The sequence below is a fragment of the Antechinus flavipes genome, chromosome 3 (genome assembly GCF_016432865.1).
Source record: "Antechinus flavipes isolate AdamAnt ecotype Samford, QLD, Australia chromosome 3, AdamAnt_v2, whole genome shotgun sequence".
NCBI classification, from domain to species: domain Eukaryota; kingdom Metazoa; phylum Chordata; class Mammalia; order Dasyuromorphia; family Dasyuridae; genus Antechinus; species Antechinus flavipes.
Window position 1 is genome coordinate 261259755 of NC_067400.1, and position 16270 is coordinate 261276024.

Genomic DNA, 16270 nt, shown 5'->3' on the forward strand with positions numbered 1-16270 from the left:
CATAGTACTTGCCTTCGTCACTTGAAAGACTTGAGGTGAGAAGAAAGAGTTCTTCACAACACAACAAAATTAGGGATCCCTAATCTAAAAAGGAAGGAAGTTTAAAATAATTCCAGTGTAATTTATTCATTTTTGTTGTTACTTGGCTAGACTCAGACTGACAGAAATTGAGGATGGGGTGGTGGCAATAGGAGTGTCAGTGACAGGAAAAAGAATGGAAAGAATGGAAGAAGAGGGAAGTAAAGTTAAAAGAATAAATTTCTTTTCTATTAAGTTTCTTATACTTCTTAATCTGCAAGGCATATGTATTTCTAAAATTGTATTTCTAAAATATTGTATATGAATATATTTCACTTAAAATAGTACAAAAATCAAAATTTATTGTGGTTCACAGCTTTACAAAAATAGCTATATTTTCCACTATATATTTATCTCCTCCATTCATCAAAACTACAATTTCATTTATATGTAATATTTAAGAATCATATCTATTATATGTCACTATAAGAACATTATCACAAGAAAAACATTTTTGTAGTATGGTTAAGTCAAGTTCTTCAATTTAAAGTTTTTGTTCAGAATTAATAGCTTATAAGAAATTGCACACATATATTTGTAGATATTTCTATATGCATTTAGATGGATATAATATACACTCATAAATAAATGGAGAGAGATCTAGGGGAAGCCTCCTTTCTTATTCAGAACCTCTAGTTTTTCTAATAACTTTGGCAATTAGAAAAGATCTCTGGAAGAAGGTGATGTTTGGTGGAAGCAAGATGTTTCAAGAGGCAGAGGTGAGAGGAAAAATCATACTAAGCATGAAAGACAGAATCTTTTGGGTTTTAGAGAATAACAAATAGTACAGTTTTATAGAAACGCAGAATAAGGGAAGAGGGATAATGTGTAATCAGTCTAGGGAGAAAAAAAACCTAAAACTAGATTGTGAGGGGTGGTTAAGGGATAATGACAATTGAGTCTTCTTACATAGGGGACTGACATGGTCAAACTTATGCTTTAAGAATATCTATTTGACATCTTTGTGGAAGATGAGAGAGGAGAATAGCTGGCATTTATATTAGCACTGTGATATTTGTAAAGCATTCTACAAATATTATATCATTTTATCCTCATAAGTAACCCTGAAAAGTAGGTGGATGCTATTATTTTCCTAATTTTACAGATGAAAAAACTGAGGCAAGAAGAGATTAAGTGACGTGTCCAGAGTCTTCCTGAGTCCAGGTCCAGCAGTCTCACCACTATACTGCCTAGGTGCCTCTGAGATGAATTGGAAAGTAAAGAAAATGGATGCAAAGAGACCATCTAAAAAGTAATCAGTCTAATTCATAGATGGGAGACAAGAAGAAAGAGAATTGGTACCTGCCCTTAAGGAACTTGTATTCTAAAAGATACAGTAACCATATATGTAGATAGATGCAAAACACATGCAAGACAATTACAGGATAACTCGTGGCGAAAAGAGGGAATCTTTAATCCCGGAGAGATCCAGGAAAGGCTTTGTGAAAATGGACATCTCACATATCTAGAACTATAAGAAAGAAGGCCATTTTCTCTGAGAATTGGGTTGAAAAAGAAGATTGTAAGTTAGATTTATTGGGAAAGACCTAGAACTGGATAAATAATAGCCACCAACATGTGTTTAGGATGAAAAAGAGTTTGTAGTTTCTGGGTTTGTGTTTTGTTTTTTGGTGTTTTTTTAAAAAATTACATCCCCAGCTATAAATAATTGCAGAAGAATTGTCATCAAATTTATCTTCCATGCGGCTAGCAAGTGTTGTTTGTTTAATTTGCTAAATTGAGTTGAACAGTTGCCCGGGTTAAATAGATTTATCGAAATCCTGCTTGATTAGTCTTTTTTTTTTAAAGTTCAACAAATGTCTGTTTAAAAAAAAAAAAAAAAGTTGAGATAAAAAGGAACCTGTGTAGAAACCAGCCAATGTAATTTCTTAATCTAATATTTTATTAATTACTTTGTAGTTGATGTTTCTATAAAGTTGAATTCAGTACCTTCTTTTATTTTTAGGTACCTGGACAAGTTATTTTGTTTCTTGGTGACTACCGATTAAGCAGTCAGAAGTCTTAGTTAAAGAATGACTGTTTTTTGTTGGATTGTTTAAGTAATTTACTTTTTGAAAAAAGAATCGAAGAACATACATAATTATTTTTATATGTAGATACACATAAACACATATACATGTAAAAGTAACATAATTACTTTTAACAAATCATCCTAGGAAATTTATACAATAAAATTTCACAATTAAGTTTGTATACTTAAAAGAGCAGTTTGATTAAATGATAAAATCATTTCATGAATTTGTAAAATATTTGTCAACCATTGAAGATTATCTTTTAATAAATGAATCTGATAATTTTTTCCATCTAATAATAATGTCACATACAATACATAATGGTAATTATTTAAAACTCACAAAGAGATCAATTAGGTTCTGAAAAGCAGAGAAGAGGAGGGAGAGTATTCTAGTATCCAAACCACCAAAGTGGTTTGTACTTTAGGAGATGGGTATCAAATTCATTCAAGGAACATAATTTGTTGGGGAAAAATACTTTGAAACAATGCTGGAGAGTTAAGTGAGAGCCAAATTTTGGTGGACCTTAAAAATGTCAAGCTGAGGAGTTTTTTTTTTTTTTTTTTTGTTTAAGTAATGTCAAACTATGAAGGGAAATATATTTAATTATAATTAACTGAAAATGCCAGAAATTTAGGATTTCTTCTATAATACTAGGGTTTTTTTATTTCTAAATTTATTATTTTTTGAATTTTTTAAAATTTCTGAATTCTCTCCCTTCTTCCTGTCTCTCCATTAGCCATTGAGAAGACAGTTATAGTCAGACATGTGAAATCATGCAAAACATATTTCTTCATTAGTTATGTTGTAGAAAATATTACAAGCAAGAAAAATAAAGTGAAAGAATTAACTTTGATTTGTACTTAATTCATCATTTCTCCAAAGGCATATAATATATATATTTTTTTATCACAAGTCCTTCTGAATTATTTTGGATCATTGCATTAATCAAAATAGCTGAATCTTTCATAATTCATCATCTTTATAATGCTGTTATTGTGTACAATGTTCTCTTGGTTCTGCTCACTTCACTTTGCATCAGTTTATAGATTTTTCCAAAACCAATCTGGTTGTCATTTCTTAAAGTACAGTAGTAGTCCATCTTCCAAACATAAAGCATAGTTTGTTCAGTCCTTCCAGTTGATGAGCATCCCCTCAATTTCTAAATCCTTACTCCTATAAAAAGAACTGCTATAAATATTTTGTACATATAGGTCTTTTTCCTTTCCTTTTTAAAAATCTCTTTAGGATACAAATGTAATAGTAGTATTGCTGGGTCAAAGGATATGCACAGTTTTATAGGCTATGGGCATAGTTCCAAATTGTTGTCCAGAATGACAGCACTTACTGACAATTGCACCAACAGTGAATTAATGTTCCAATTTTTTAATATCCCTTCCAACATTCTGTCATTTCCCTTTTCTGTCATGTTAGTGAATCTGATAGGTGTGAGGTAGTACTTCTCAATTATTTTAATTTGCATTTCTCTAATCAGTAGTGATTAGAGATTAGTTCTAAAGAATCTTTTTACTATGTCCTTATACCTTTGATCTCTTCTTAAAAAAAAAAAAAAAAAACTGCCTGTTCATATCCTTTGAGCAATTGGAGAATGACTTTTATCTTTATACATTTGTGTAAATGCATATGTAATTATATATTTGAGAAATTAGACCTTTATCATAGAAACTTGCTGTAATTTATTTTTCCTGGCTTACTACTTGTTTTCTAATCTTGAGTTCATTGGTTTTGTTTGTGTAAAAAAGTTTTAATTAAGTGTAAAAAAGTAATTAATTAAGGCCATTTTACTCCTAATGGCCCTCTATTTGAGTTTGATATAAAATCTTCTCTTATTCACAGATGTGACAGATAGAGGTTTCCATGTTTCTCTAATTAACTTATGATACAGTTAGCTTATGATCATTATGTTAATCATATTCACATTTTAATCATCTTGGTAATGTTCCCACTTTAATCACATTGTGAAATGTTAAAAACCAAGATTTTCTTATGCATATATGTATTCTGAATTCCAAGAGTTACTAACACTCATTTTTATGAACCTTTGTGTTGGCTGTAATAGATTGGTTTCTAGTTATGTAAACATTTTCTATGAAGGATTAATAAAGTTACCATTGTTTCATTTTTATGTGGAAACTGAGCTAATGCCTTTGAAAATAACCACAAGCCCAACTACAAATTGCATTTTGTATATATCTTTTTGTATTTTATTGCATCAGCATAACTATAAGATATTAATCATCCAGTTTCTTATTGATGTTTGTATGTGTACTTTCCCCATTCTCAGTGTGGATTTGATGCTAAGATACACTGTTTTCGTGTGCTGCATTGGCCTTTCCAAAGAGATTATATAGTGTCTTTTTAAATGTTTTATCTAGTAAAAGGAATATAATAGGATCTGTGCTACTTCTGGCAGCAGCAAGACAGATGAGGAAATTTTTTATTTCTACTAAATGCACCAGCTGTTGGCTGTCATTTGTTTTGTTTAGGGCATAAAAAATGGGTGTAAAAATACTATATGGAAGAAAGCAAACTATTAGTAGAAATTGAATGACTAAAAGGTGTGTTTTCACTGAATAGTAAATGGAATATTGTTTTGTAATAGTTGTGCTTTTCCTTATTTTTTTCAGATAGCTGACAAAAGAGTAGTATGACAACAGTACCACTAGGAAACAAAAACCAACAAATGCAGTCCCAAAAATTCTTGCGTTCTGAGAAATGCCAGTACCACATTCTGACTCTTTACTGTAGCACATTTTCTTACTTCCTTGATTAAGTTCCACAACAGAGTAATAAATAGTAATTGGAATTACTGTGGCCAGTACAGCTCCCCATATAAAACAGCACAGCTTTTTGGCAAATTTGGGCTGGCAGAATTTTTTTAGTATGTGTCCATAAAATATTTTTTCATAGAATGATGCATGCTCTTCTTGGGTGAGGTCCTTTTTCATGAGGGTAGCATAACGGCTTATGGCAATCCAACTTAAAATGGTGAGACTAACAAACATGCTGACATGCAAGAACAGAGTACCCAAGAAATTGGTTACCTTGCATTCTACTGAACTGTATGTCCACTTAAATCCTTCCATGAAATAGACACTCATAAAAGGCATAGCACTACATACAAGCAAATTTGCAGTCACAAGATTTATTAAGTAGATGTGTGTTGATGTTTTCCTAGCAATTTTTCTTAAAAATACCCATTGTGAGAATATATTTCCCAAAAGGCCTAAAATGCACAGAAAGTTATAAATGACAGGTAAAACAATTAAAGAAGCCACTGATTGTTGAAGATATGTTGAATTGTAATCCATTTTTACCAATTTCCTTGTACGTAGTGCAGGATCTGGAATAGAATTGTATATAAGAGTTGAATTCATATTATAATTTTAAATAAGTATTTGGAGAAAATAATAATATAATTATATAGGATATATATGGTTGTTAAAATAGATGAAAAACATTAGTGTCTTCTTTATTCCAAGTAATTAAATTGAATGAAAAACAACTAGCAAAGTGCTTATTGTAATGGAAGATACTTCTAATTTAAAATAAATAAATAAACAAAATTTTTGATTCAGTATTTGTTACTTTGTAAAAATAAATTTTAAATTCTTCAGATTGCATTTATTAAACTTAAGAGTAATTATTTCCTTTTCTTGAACAATAATTGTTATTAATAGTAGTGTGTTTAATAAAGTGCAATTAAGCAGAGAGAGGCCACATCTGCTTCTGTTAAAAATGTATTTATGATAATGTTAACTTTTAAAAATAAATATAGTTCAATCAGTAAACATTTGTTGGACAAATGTGATATAATTCTATTACTTTCAAGTACACGTTGATAATAACAAAAAGTTTATAAAAAGTATTGTCAAATGAAGGTTCTTCAAACTAACAAACAGTAGGTGAAACCTGTCATCACACCCTCCAGAATATTGGATTTTATCCTGTCCTCTGCCTTTCAGATATAAAGCTAGAATTATATCAGTACAACCATTGCTTCTAGAAAAGGCAAGTGAGGCAAGTGAACTTGCACAGCCCTTCCTCACTTAAATTCAATTAACTTGCTTATTGTGACATCACCTTCCTAAGGTCACGGTCCTCTTTGAGAACAAAGGACAAAAATCAACTTTTGTGAGCAAAGCTGGCTTGGAATTGGTCAGTTGGAAGACCTCCTGCCTTTCTCCCTTCCTCCTGCCTTCCTTCCCTTTCTCCCTTTCTTTTTCCTTTCCTCCCTCTGCCCACATAAGGTATCATACCTATATATGCTCTTAAAAGCTTTTTTTGTTGTTGTTTTTTGCACCTCTGAACTCTCTCAAGATTATCTTGAGGTTTATTGGCTAGATTTCTTTCATAAGGACTAGATCTTAAAAACCAAACCACTCAAATTCTCATTAGCCACCAAGAGATCCCAGACCAAGCTCTGTTTAATCATTGTTTGGGTCTTGATAGACTCAGATCGAATGTAAATAGCAGTCCTTTCTGCTTTGGCCAGAAACTCTGAGGTTCTTCCCCTCCCAGATTCATTCATTAATTCATCTATATATTTTAAATTTTTTTGGACTAGGTGAAAGAGGAAATTCTTTGTCTCTGAATGGGTGTGGCCTCAAATTAAGACCTGTGGAAGACCTTAGCTTAAAAAAGCCAAAGTCTCCCCCAGCATCCAGGGCCATCTCCAGGTCATCCTGTTCTCTATCTGTATCTCTATCATGGCTCTAGAAGGCATAATGAGGCAGTGGCCTTGCCCAGCCCTCCCTCACTTAAATCCAACTCATTTGCATGTTCTGCCATCACCTCCCTGAGGTCATGGTCCTCTTCTACAGGACAAATAGCAACAACAATCAATGATTCCACTCATTATCTCCATGTCTTCCCAAACCAAAATACTCCTTTAAGGCTATCACTTCCTTATATATAAATATATTTTTCCATTATTAAAATATAAGCTCCATAAAGGCAGGACCTGGTTTTCTTTCTTTATTTGGTATCTTCAGGATTTATCACAATGTTTTGTGGCACAGAATAGGCAAGGACTTACATTATGTTCATTACTTAATGAAGAAAAATATCAGGCTTTTTTTTCCCTTAGAAAACCCTTTCTTTATAGTTCAAGATTATATTTCAGTCCAGAAGACCAAAAAATGGTAGCGGTCCTATATTGAGTTGTAATCTGAAACAAGGACAAAATGTAAATGATGGGGGCTAATCAGAGATAGTGTACTTATCCACAAATATGTACTTATCCACAAATACTCTTAATACTTTTTCCCCAAAATCTTATTTTAATATTTAAAATGCTACTATGAAAATTATTTTTCTCTGCTGATGGTTGGGGGCTGTGTTTCTCTATTGAACTATTTAAGGTTTTTCAAAGAAAAAACTATTTTAATCACAACAGAGCATATGTACTTATTTTTCCTCTCAATTCCTTTAAAGGCCACACAAAGACCCTGCAAGTCTTAGATCATGTTTTCTCCACTTTTGTTATAGAAAACTAGAGAAAGGTTGATTTAAAAAGACCAAAGAAAGGACCAGTGGGAATAGAGAAGATTTTGAACTAAGGTCTACTATTAGGAACAGACAAAAAAATAATAATAATTTGACTTACAATTAGTATTCCTATTTATTCAATATAACAGTATGTCTCCATTTAAATAACATGTGAAGTACTTTGTAAATCTCAAAGTACTGTATAAAATTTGATCATTATAAAATACTTTGGGTACTTTAAAGCTTGTGAAAGAATTCTCTTCTAAAATTAAGGGGGGAAAGTTGACATTATATGCATTTACAATCCAATTTTTATATATCATGCCTTTTATATGATTATTTCACATTTGATAAAATAGCACTGCTTCCATGTCTTTCTTACATTAAAAAATTCTGTTTTATAAAATTGTACTCACGTTGAAGTAGGCAGGCAACAAAACATTTACCAAACACTTTTGTGCTTGAGCCAGGAAAACAAATGCAAGCAAAAAAAAATACAATTCTTTCCTTCAAGCAACTTACATTCTAACAGGGGAAAGATAACATGTAACAGGGAGATGAAAAGAGAAAGAGGAAAGAAATTGCAAAGGCCAGAGGGATATTGTTGAGAGGACCTGCCTATTACTTTCAAAATGTCAAAAAATCCTAAATGTTAATTCAACAGCAAATGTTTTCTTCATTATCTGTTGTCTGTAACAGGGGTGGGGAATATCTGGTGTTATAAGGCCCACCAAATCATTTGGTCTGGTTTTGACAAGCACAGGCGATGACAAGCTGAAAACTAGTCACAGGAACCTTCTGTTGCTTGAGTTTTTACATTGATAATTTGTATGGCCCACAAATAATGCTATAAGTATCCAAATGGTCCTTGACAGAAAAAAGGTTCCCCTCCCTAATCTGTAGAAACTACTAAACATTGAGAAAGAGACAAAGGTTAACCAATGTACTTTTTCCATTCACTTATCTCAGAACTGTCTTCATGAATTGTTATGATTCAATGTTTGATAGTCAGCCTTCTGATGATGAGTAATTTCAAACTTAGACTAGTCTTCCAAAGGCTGATATGGTCATTTTTTCTTCTATTCCATACCTTTTAAGCTTGGGGTAAAACAAACCTAGGGTCATTCACCTCAGCAGCATAATGAGACATCAGAATAAGACTTTAGTGGAAGAAAAGTAATCTGATGTATATAGCCAGTGTATTTCTCATTTCAGAAAGCAAGAAATTATCTGATTAGAATTCAAAACACTGTTTTGCTAACATTTAATTTTACTATATACCTATTACAACTTACACTCTTTGGACCAAGAGTCAACAAATTATGACCTGTGGGCCAAATTTGGAGTGTTTCCTGTTTTTGTACAGCAGATTTTAAAAAAGGTCTTTACATTTTAAAATAAAGTTTTATGTATTTTAAAAAGTAAAAGTTGTTTTTAGCTTACCAGATATTCCTAAGATTGCTAATGCCTATGAACATTCCCATATCCCTCATTTTTAAAGAATACCTATAATCCTGTAATGTCATCAAGATATCTCCCTGTTTCTTCTACCTTTTTTAAAGCTAGACGGCCAGATAATTTTGCCTAGACACATTGCCTCCTTTTTGTCACTTATCAATTGGGTATGTCTTCTAGCTCTTTTAGGTTTGTGAAATTGTTTTCTCTAGTTATGTAGGGGAGTCGTAAGCATTAAACCCATTGACACTTTTTTTTTTTTCTCATTCATTTTATTTGATTTCTTTAAAGCTCTGAATAATAGAACTTTTTTCCCCCCTTTTAGACATTTTCTCTTTTCATAGTTTCCAGAACATTGATCTCTTGGGTCTTCTACCTTTCTCATTCTTGAATTTATCTCTAGTAGAACATCATCTACTAGCAAACCTGGTTCTTCCTTGAGGACTATCTTGGACTTTTTCCTCTTATCTTTCTTGATATAATCATCAACTTCTTTAGATTTAATGATTACATCCACTCAGAAGACTCCCAGTTCTATTCTGCCAAGCTCTTTATTAAATACCAGTTCTGCGTATCCAGTCTTTTGGAAGTTCTAGTTACTTCTGTTTTCCCAGGATCTACCTCTTCTCTCAGTTTATAAGACTTCTCTCCTTCAATCACCTTTCACACCCCCACCCCCCAAAATGCTATAATATCCCAACTCACCTCCCATCTTCTCATGTCTTCTGTATCCTAGTCTTTCTTTATACAGTTGCAAAATTAACATTTCTAAAATGTAGATCTAACTATATCATTCCTTGGTCACAAATATTAAGTGGCTCTTTACTGCCTCTAGGAAAACCTATTACCTCATTAGCCTTGTATTTATATGCCTACTGTACTTGGTCTCACCTACTTTCTCAGATGCTTCATTTTAATTACTATCCCATATCCTTTTTTAAAACCAAACTTTGATCTTGTTTTCTGAATTCAACATAGCATCACCCTTCCATGCCTTTGTGTCCCCATGCCTATGATGTACACCATTTTCACTTATGCACTTTAGATTTCTAGCTTTCTTCAATATTCAGCTAAAGAACCATCTCTTTTGAAAATATTTTTATGGTACTTTTTCTTGTTACTACTCTTATCCTTTTGAAATTACCCTCTTTTTATTTATCTCTGAAAAGGTTCTATCTTGCCAATAAAATATAAGCTTCTCAGGAGAGACTTTTTTTTTTGTCTTTTTTCTCTTTAGTAGCTAACACAATACTGTCTTTATACATAATTCTCAGTGAATGTTTATTGATCTGACTATCTGCAGATATTACTGCTTCATTTAGTAAAGAGAATCTTATATAAGGGAAACAATATGTAACACTGGTCTCTTACTTTGTGACTTTTCTTGCTTTTCTTTTCAAACTGCAAGAATCATCAAAAAATGAAGGAGATAGTGATATAGTGGAAAGAGTACTAGACTTAGAGTCAGGAGGACCTGGCTTTAAACCTCTCCCCTTCAACACATCTTAACAGTGAGAGCATGGGCAAAACATTCTTCTTTAAAGTGTACTAATAACTATAGTACATATCTTAGGGATGATTTAGAATATCAAATATGTAAAGTACTTTTATAAACCTTAAAGTACTGTGAAAGTATAATAAGAAAGAGGGGGAAATAGTCTTGATTCATCCTGTCAAAGAAACTTGAGTTTCTTTGGTACTCTTAAATTGTGCGTTTTAAAAAAAAAATCTGAACACCCTTTAATCTGCTTTTTAAAGAGAGACATTGGGGAAAATGTGTATAATTTTGTAATATATATTGAACATCAAACTCATACTTTGAACTTCACACTTGTTCTTTTTCAGTTAAAAAAATTATGTTTAATAAAAACTCTAAACCAGAGGGAAAGAGATTGTTATAATCTTATATAGACAAAAGTATGAGTGAGTTGCACAAATTATTTTCTAATAAGAGATTTTTGTTCATCTTTCTGCTTTTAAATAGTAAAATTAATAACATCACAGTGTCTGTCTCATAGCACTTTGCTTGTTAAGTTGCATTGAATTGAATCATGATGTAAAATGTGTAAGACTTCTACTTTTTTAATTGTTAGTTTCAACTTTGATGAATTCTTTAAATATGTGTATAATATAATCATGTATTCTTTCATGAGTATTCTCAGAGTTCTAAAAATTTTTGCATTTCAAAATTTTTAACCTTTTTATTATTTAATAGATAAGTTGGCAATCTTCCTTACCTGTGTGAAATGCTGTAATTTTTAGATTCACCAATGATAGATTTCAAACTTCAGTTACTCCAGGCTCTGTTCCAAAATTTTTGTATGTCAGAAAAGCAGAAGCTAATTCTTTACAATTCTAGTAGATGTAGTTTCTTGGAAGAATATCTTAAGTTGTTTAAAAAACAAAACAAACAAAAGAGCCTAGAGTTCGGTGTACAACAACTTCAGTATTTATAGTAAATGTAACCATTGAAAAAAAAAATCTTTTTTAGTTCCTTAAGATCTCAGGAAGTTAATAAACTGCACTTCCTTATTGGTTATTTTAAGTTTTGGTTATTTCTCTAACTCAAATTATGCAAAAAAAAAAAAAAAAAAGAAAGAAAGAAAGAGAAAAAAAGAAAGTGGAACCACTTAGTGTTTTGTTTTGTTTTGTTTTGTTTTTCCACAGAGGGGAAAATGTCTGAAGTTTGGTTAGTCATGTTATGGTTATATAGAATTGGTTACGGGGGAGACTGAACACTAATATGGAAAGGATCAGATGATAGTTCATCTACTCAAAATTAAGATGATTCAAACCAGATGTTTAACTGATGACAGCTCACTAGCATTCTCTTTGTACCTGCAGGATGTTCTTCCTGCCATGGACCATAGCATATTAATGCTGTCCCAGGTTTACTTGGCAAAAATACTGGAGTGGTTTGCCATTTCCTTCTCCAGTGGATTAAGGCAAATGGTTAAATGACTTGCCCAGGGTCACAAAGCTAATAAGTGTCTGAGGCTAGACTTGAACTTGCCAATATTTTGGTGTATATACGGGAATCTTCATTTCAGAAAAAAGTTGTAAGAGTTAGATTATGGATATTAGAAAGTTGGGGGCAAAGGCTACTCTAATAATCTAATACTGAATCAATAAAATCTCCATCCAATTTTCAAATGAAGGCTACCAAATATGCAAATAAATGTAGATGGAAAGCTGTACTTAATACAAACACTTCCTTTTTTCACAGAAGTACAGTATGTTAGCTCTGAAAGGGACCTAAGGGACATTCTAGGCAGCCTCATTTTACAAATGAGAAAACTGAAACCCTAGTGATTTAAATTACTTGTCTGGGATACATATCTAACACTTGGTAATTCTGGAGTTTATATTTGGGTTTTGTGAGTATAATTCAGTGTTCTTTCCATGTTGCCACATTGCCTTCTTAAGTGAGGATATGTAAAAGAGAAAGCTGGTGTCCTAAATCTCTTTGTTGCATAAGTTACATATTTTATTTATTTTACACATTTAAATTAATTCAGTAATTTTGCCATTTGGGATTTTTTGAATACTTTTATTATTTCCCATAATTCCAAAAACTTTTACCAACCATTTTTGTAATCTTCTTTCCCCCTATATTTTTCCTCAAAAAAAGGGTAATTACAATAGCATTGTAATAATTTGTATGAAAGACAGTGAGTGCATGCTTACACTAATACCTCTAATTTTAAAAAAAAAAAAAAAATGAACCAGCAAAGAAGGAAAAAAAACCCACCTTGGAAACATACAATGGGAATAGGAAAGACCAAGGTTCATCTTCAGAGGAAGACATTGAAATTTAAAAAAAAAAAAAAAATCTTCTATCTCAAAGAGTAATATAAAATGGCTCCTGCCCAGAGAAAATTTATAGAAAAACTTTAAAAAAAAAAATTTTTTTTAATCAAATGAGAAACGTTGAGGAACAACTAAAACTTAACTAACTAAATTTTTAAAAATCCAAGAAAAACATGAACATTATAGAAAAAAAAGATGACTTCAGATTTACAAGGCTAGGAAAATAGTGATAGTAGGAACATAAATGGGAAGTTAGAAGAAGGCACAGGTGCAGGGGAAAGTTGACAAGTTTAGTTTTGAAAAAATGTTGAATTTAAGGTGCAGTTCTAAGGGAGTGTTTATGACTCAGTATATAGATTAGAGGTATCTATAAAAATGATAAAGACATAAGAATAAATGATCATTCAGAGAACGAGCAGATTGGGAGGTGACTTTGTCACACTTTTTTAGGGAGCAAAAGGAAGATGAGGGTAAATTGGCAGAAATGAAGAAATGATCGGACATAGGAGGAAAATCAGAAGAGAGTATTGTTAATAGTTACTTGATTGGTACTAAAAAGTCAGAAAGGATAAGGACTGAGAAAAGTTCATGGGATTTAACAATTCAAAAGTCATTTGTAACCTTTAAATTTTCAGTAGAGTCATGGGATCAGAAAACAGATTGCAAAGGTTTGAGAAGTAAGGAAGTGGCAAGGTATTGAGGAAGTAGGTCAAGGAGAATTTATTGCTAAATGTAGTCTAAATATCTACTTGATACCCAGTATTGTGTTACATCAATTCTTTGAAAAAGGACATGTATGGGTTTCAAAGAACCATTGGACAGAATCACTGTGATTGTGGACAAATCACTTTACTTCCATCTGTCTTTGTTTTGCTTGTCTATAAAAATGGGATATTGATAACAACTACCTCCCAGGGATATTGTGAGGATGAAATGTGATGATATTTGTACAGATCTTTCATTAATTTTAAAGCACACTATGAGTATTGGCTGTTATCATTATTACAAATGAATTATTAATGATATTAGAGAATACAATAAGTAAGCAAAAAAGATAGATGGATGGATGATAGGTAGGTAGATAGATAGATAGATGGATGTATTTGTATAGAAAATATACCTTGAAGAGGGTAAGTACTAACAACTTGGAATATCAGAAAAGATTTCCCATAGAATATTGCATCTGAACTTATCCTTAGAAATAGGAATTTTATTTTAAAATATGGGGTTGAGCTAAGGAGTACAATCTGGCAATCAGAAACATCTTTTATAAAGACTCAGAGAAGACATTTAAAGGAACAGCAAATAGGCTAGTCTGGAGTCTGGCTAGATTATAAAAGGGAGTGTAATAAACCCAGAAATGCCAGCCGGAAACAGATGCAGAAGTAGGTTTCAGATATGAGTCTGACAAGTTTATAATTTTATTCTAAATGTGACAGTGTCATTGAAAGTTATTGTAATATTTGCAATATTCATTTTGGGGGGAGCTATACACAATCATTTCTCTTCCCCTAGTCTTTTGCTTGTCAAAGGCTAGGACCAGGAATTTGCTCAATTGATTGAACCCTGATAAAGATAATAAAGTTCCTTCTCTCTCTTAATTGTTTCCTATTTATCCAGTATAAAACTTAATACACAGAGAGAGAGAGAGAGAGAGAGAGAGATTGACTTGATTGCATGTTGTCTCCCTACTAAATTGTGAGCTGCTAGGAGTTAGGATCTATTTTTTGCCCCTTTTTGTTTAGTATTTTGTACAATGCCTGGCATGTAGGAGGCACTTTTGATTGATATATAACAACTGACAAAATAGACAACAAATAGAGCCATGTCATTGGATTGCCAGGTCAAATAGTATTTGTTTGTCCATGATCTTTGGATACATAGAACTATAAATATTCAATTTATGAGATCCCATTGAAACTCCTTAGCCAGGATGGAAACCTTTCCATGTATATGAAATACATTTCCTGGTCAGTTCAATTATAGCAAAAATTTCTTTTCTTTCCTATTGCAAATTTTAACAGTAGAGAAAATACTGTCATATTGAACTCTCAACAAAGTTGTTGATTTGTTGATGTTGATGTCCCACTGTTTCCATTATAGTGAGAATTCAGAATGCTGAATTCAGTGTCCTAGTCATTATTTTTACTGAGAAAGACCTTAAGCAGATAAGCAAACTATAAAAGTTCTCCATACTGATAAAATGGTTTCATGATGTCACATCACTAAAATTGCTTTATCTATAAATAATGACTACAATAAACTCTCATTTAAAATATTGGGAAATAAGATGTGAAATACTTTTTAATCTGCCTTCTGGTGAATTGATACTTTCTCTGGATTTTCTATACTCATATCAGCAATTTTCAAAGATTTCTCATTCATTTAATACTGAATGTGCTGAATAGAATTTAAAATCTCTGTTCATTCAGATAAATGTTATTTTAAAATTTATGCCATAGAGATATTATGAATATTAAATGATACTCCTAATAAAGATGTTTTGCTAAATAGAAAAGTAATTGTGAGGAAAGAAATTACAGTAAAGTTAATCATTTAATATATATCATTTAAATTTGCTTTCACTTTTATGAAAAAAGTGATGTCAAACTCAAATAGAAATGTGAGCCATTAAACCATAACATAAGAATCCCTGCAAGCTACATATTGACAGTTTTAAAATGTAATGTTATCTATTTTGTTGTATTTTTTAAATTTTGCTAAACATTTCTCAATTACATTATAATCTGGATGTGACTGTACTTGAGAGGGCAGTATGTTGGATGCCTTCACTCTAAAGGAATTTTTTAAAAATCTAAAGATACTGTTCACAAAGGGTTTATATTTATATTTTTATTGGGAAGAAGAAAAGACACATGGAACAAGAATATACACTTACATTATAAATCATATTTCAATAGTTGTTGCATACTGGTTATAGTTAAATCAAGCATTTCTGCCTTTTAAGAAACAGATTTTTAAAAAAATTCCTAATGCTAATTATGTTATTTCAGCATTCTCGGCTTAAATGTTTTGTAAATTTAATGGCATTCAGTTTCCTGATTAAGGTGTTGGGTATGGGGAGAAACAATATTGTCTTCAGGACTGAGAAATCATGTTACAAATGTGATAGAAAAATGTGAGTTGGTAAAAATATGACAATATATAATCATATACTCAGTGGATCTTTTAAATCATAAATTTGGAAATTCTGTACAACAGAGCAACTGCCAACTCATCCATGGCTTCCCATCCTGTGCACCTCTTGTTCATTCTTTCTCATGAACTCAGCATAGACGTATGGGAGCCTGCACACTAAAGCCTATCAAGATTATTCCTTATGAAAATAAACATAAGTGAGTAATGATGATAGAATTGTTGTG

General features: G+C 31.8%; 2 protein-coding genes across 14 annotated transcripts in view; one reads left to right on the forward strand and one right to left on the reverse strand.

Moving 5' to 3' along the window:
- CASK (calcium/calmodulin dependent serine protein kinase) overlaps positions 1–16270 on the forward strand; it is a 430649-nt gene that overhangs the window by 245468 nt on the left and 168911 nt on the right. The window lies entirely within an intron of this gene.
- GPR82 (G protein-coupled receptor 82) lies at positions 1961–15562 on the reverse strand. The gene is made up of 2 exons (XM_051985014.1): positions 11315–15562; positions 1961–5475 (listed from the first exon to the last, which is right to left on the reverse strand). The coding sequence occupies exon 2, from the start codon at positions 5441–5443 to the stop codon at positions 4430–4432; it is 1014 nt and encodes a 337-aa protein (XP_051840974.1). The 5' UTR covers positions 5444–5475; positions 11315–15562; the 3' UTR covers positions 1961–4429.

What these genes read in the sequence shown, in the direction of transcription:
- GPR82 (XM_051985014.1), bottom strand. Translation starts at nt 5,443, where the DNA reads ATGGATTACAATTCAACATATCTTCAACAATCAGTGGCTTCTTTAATT.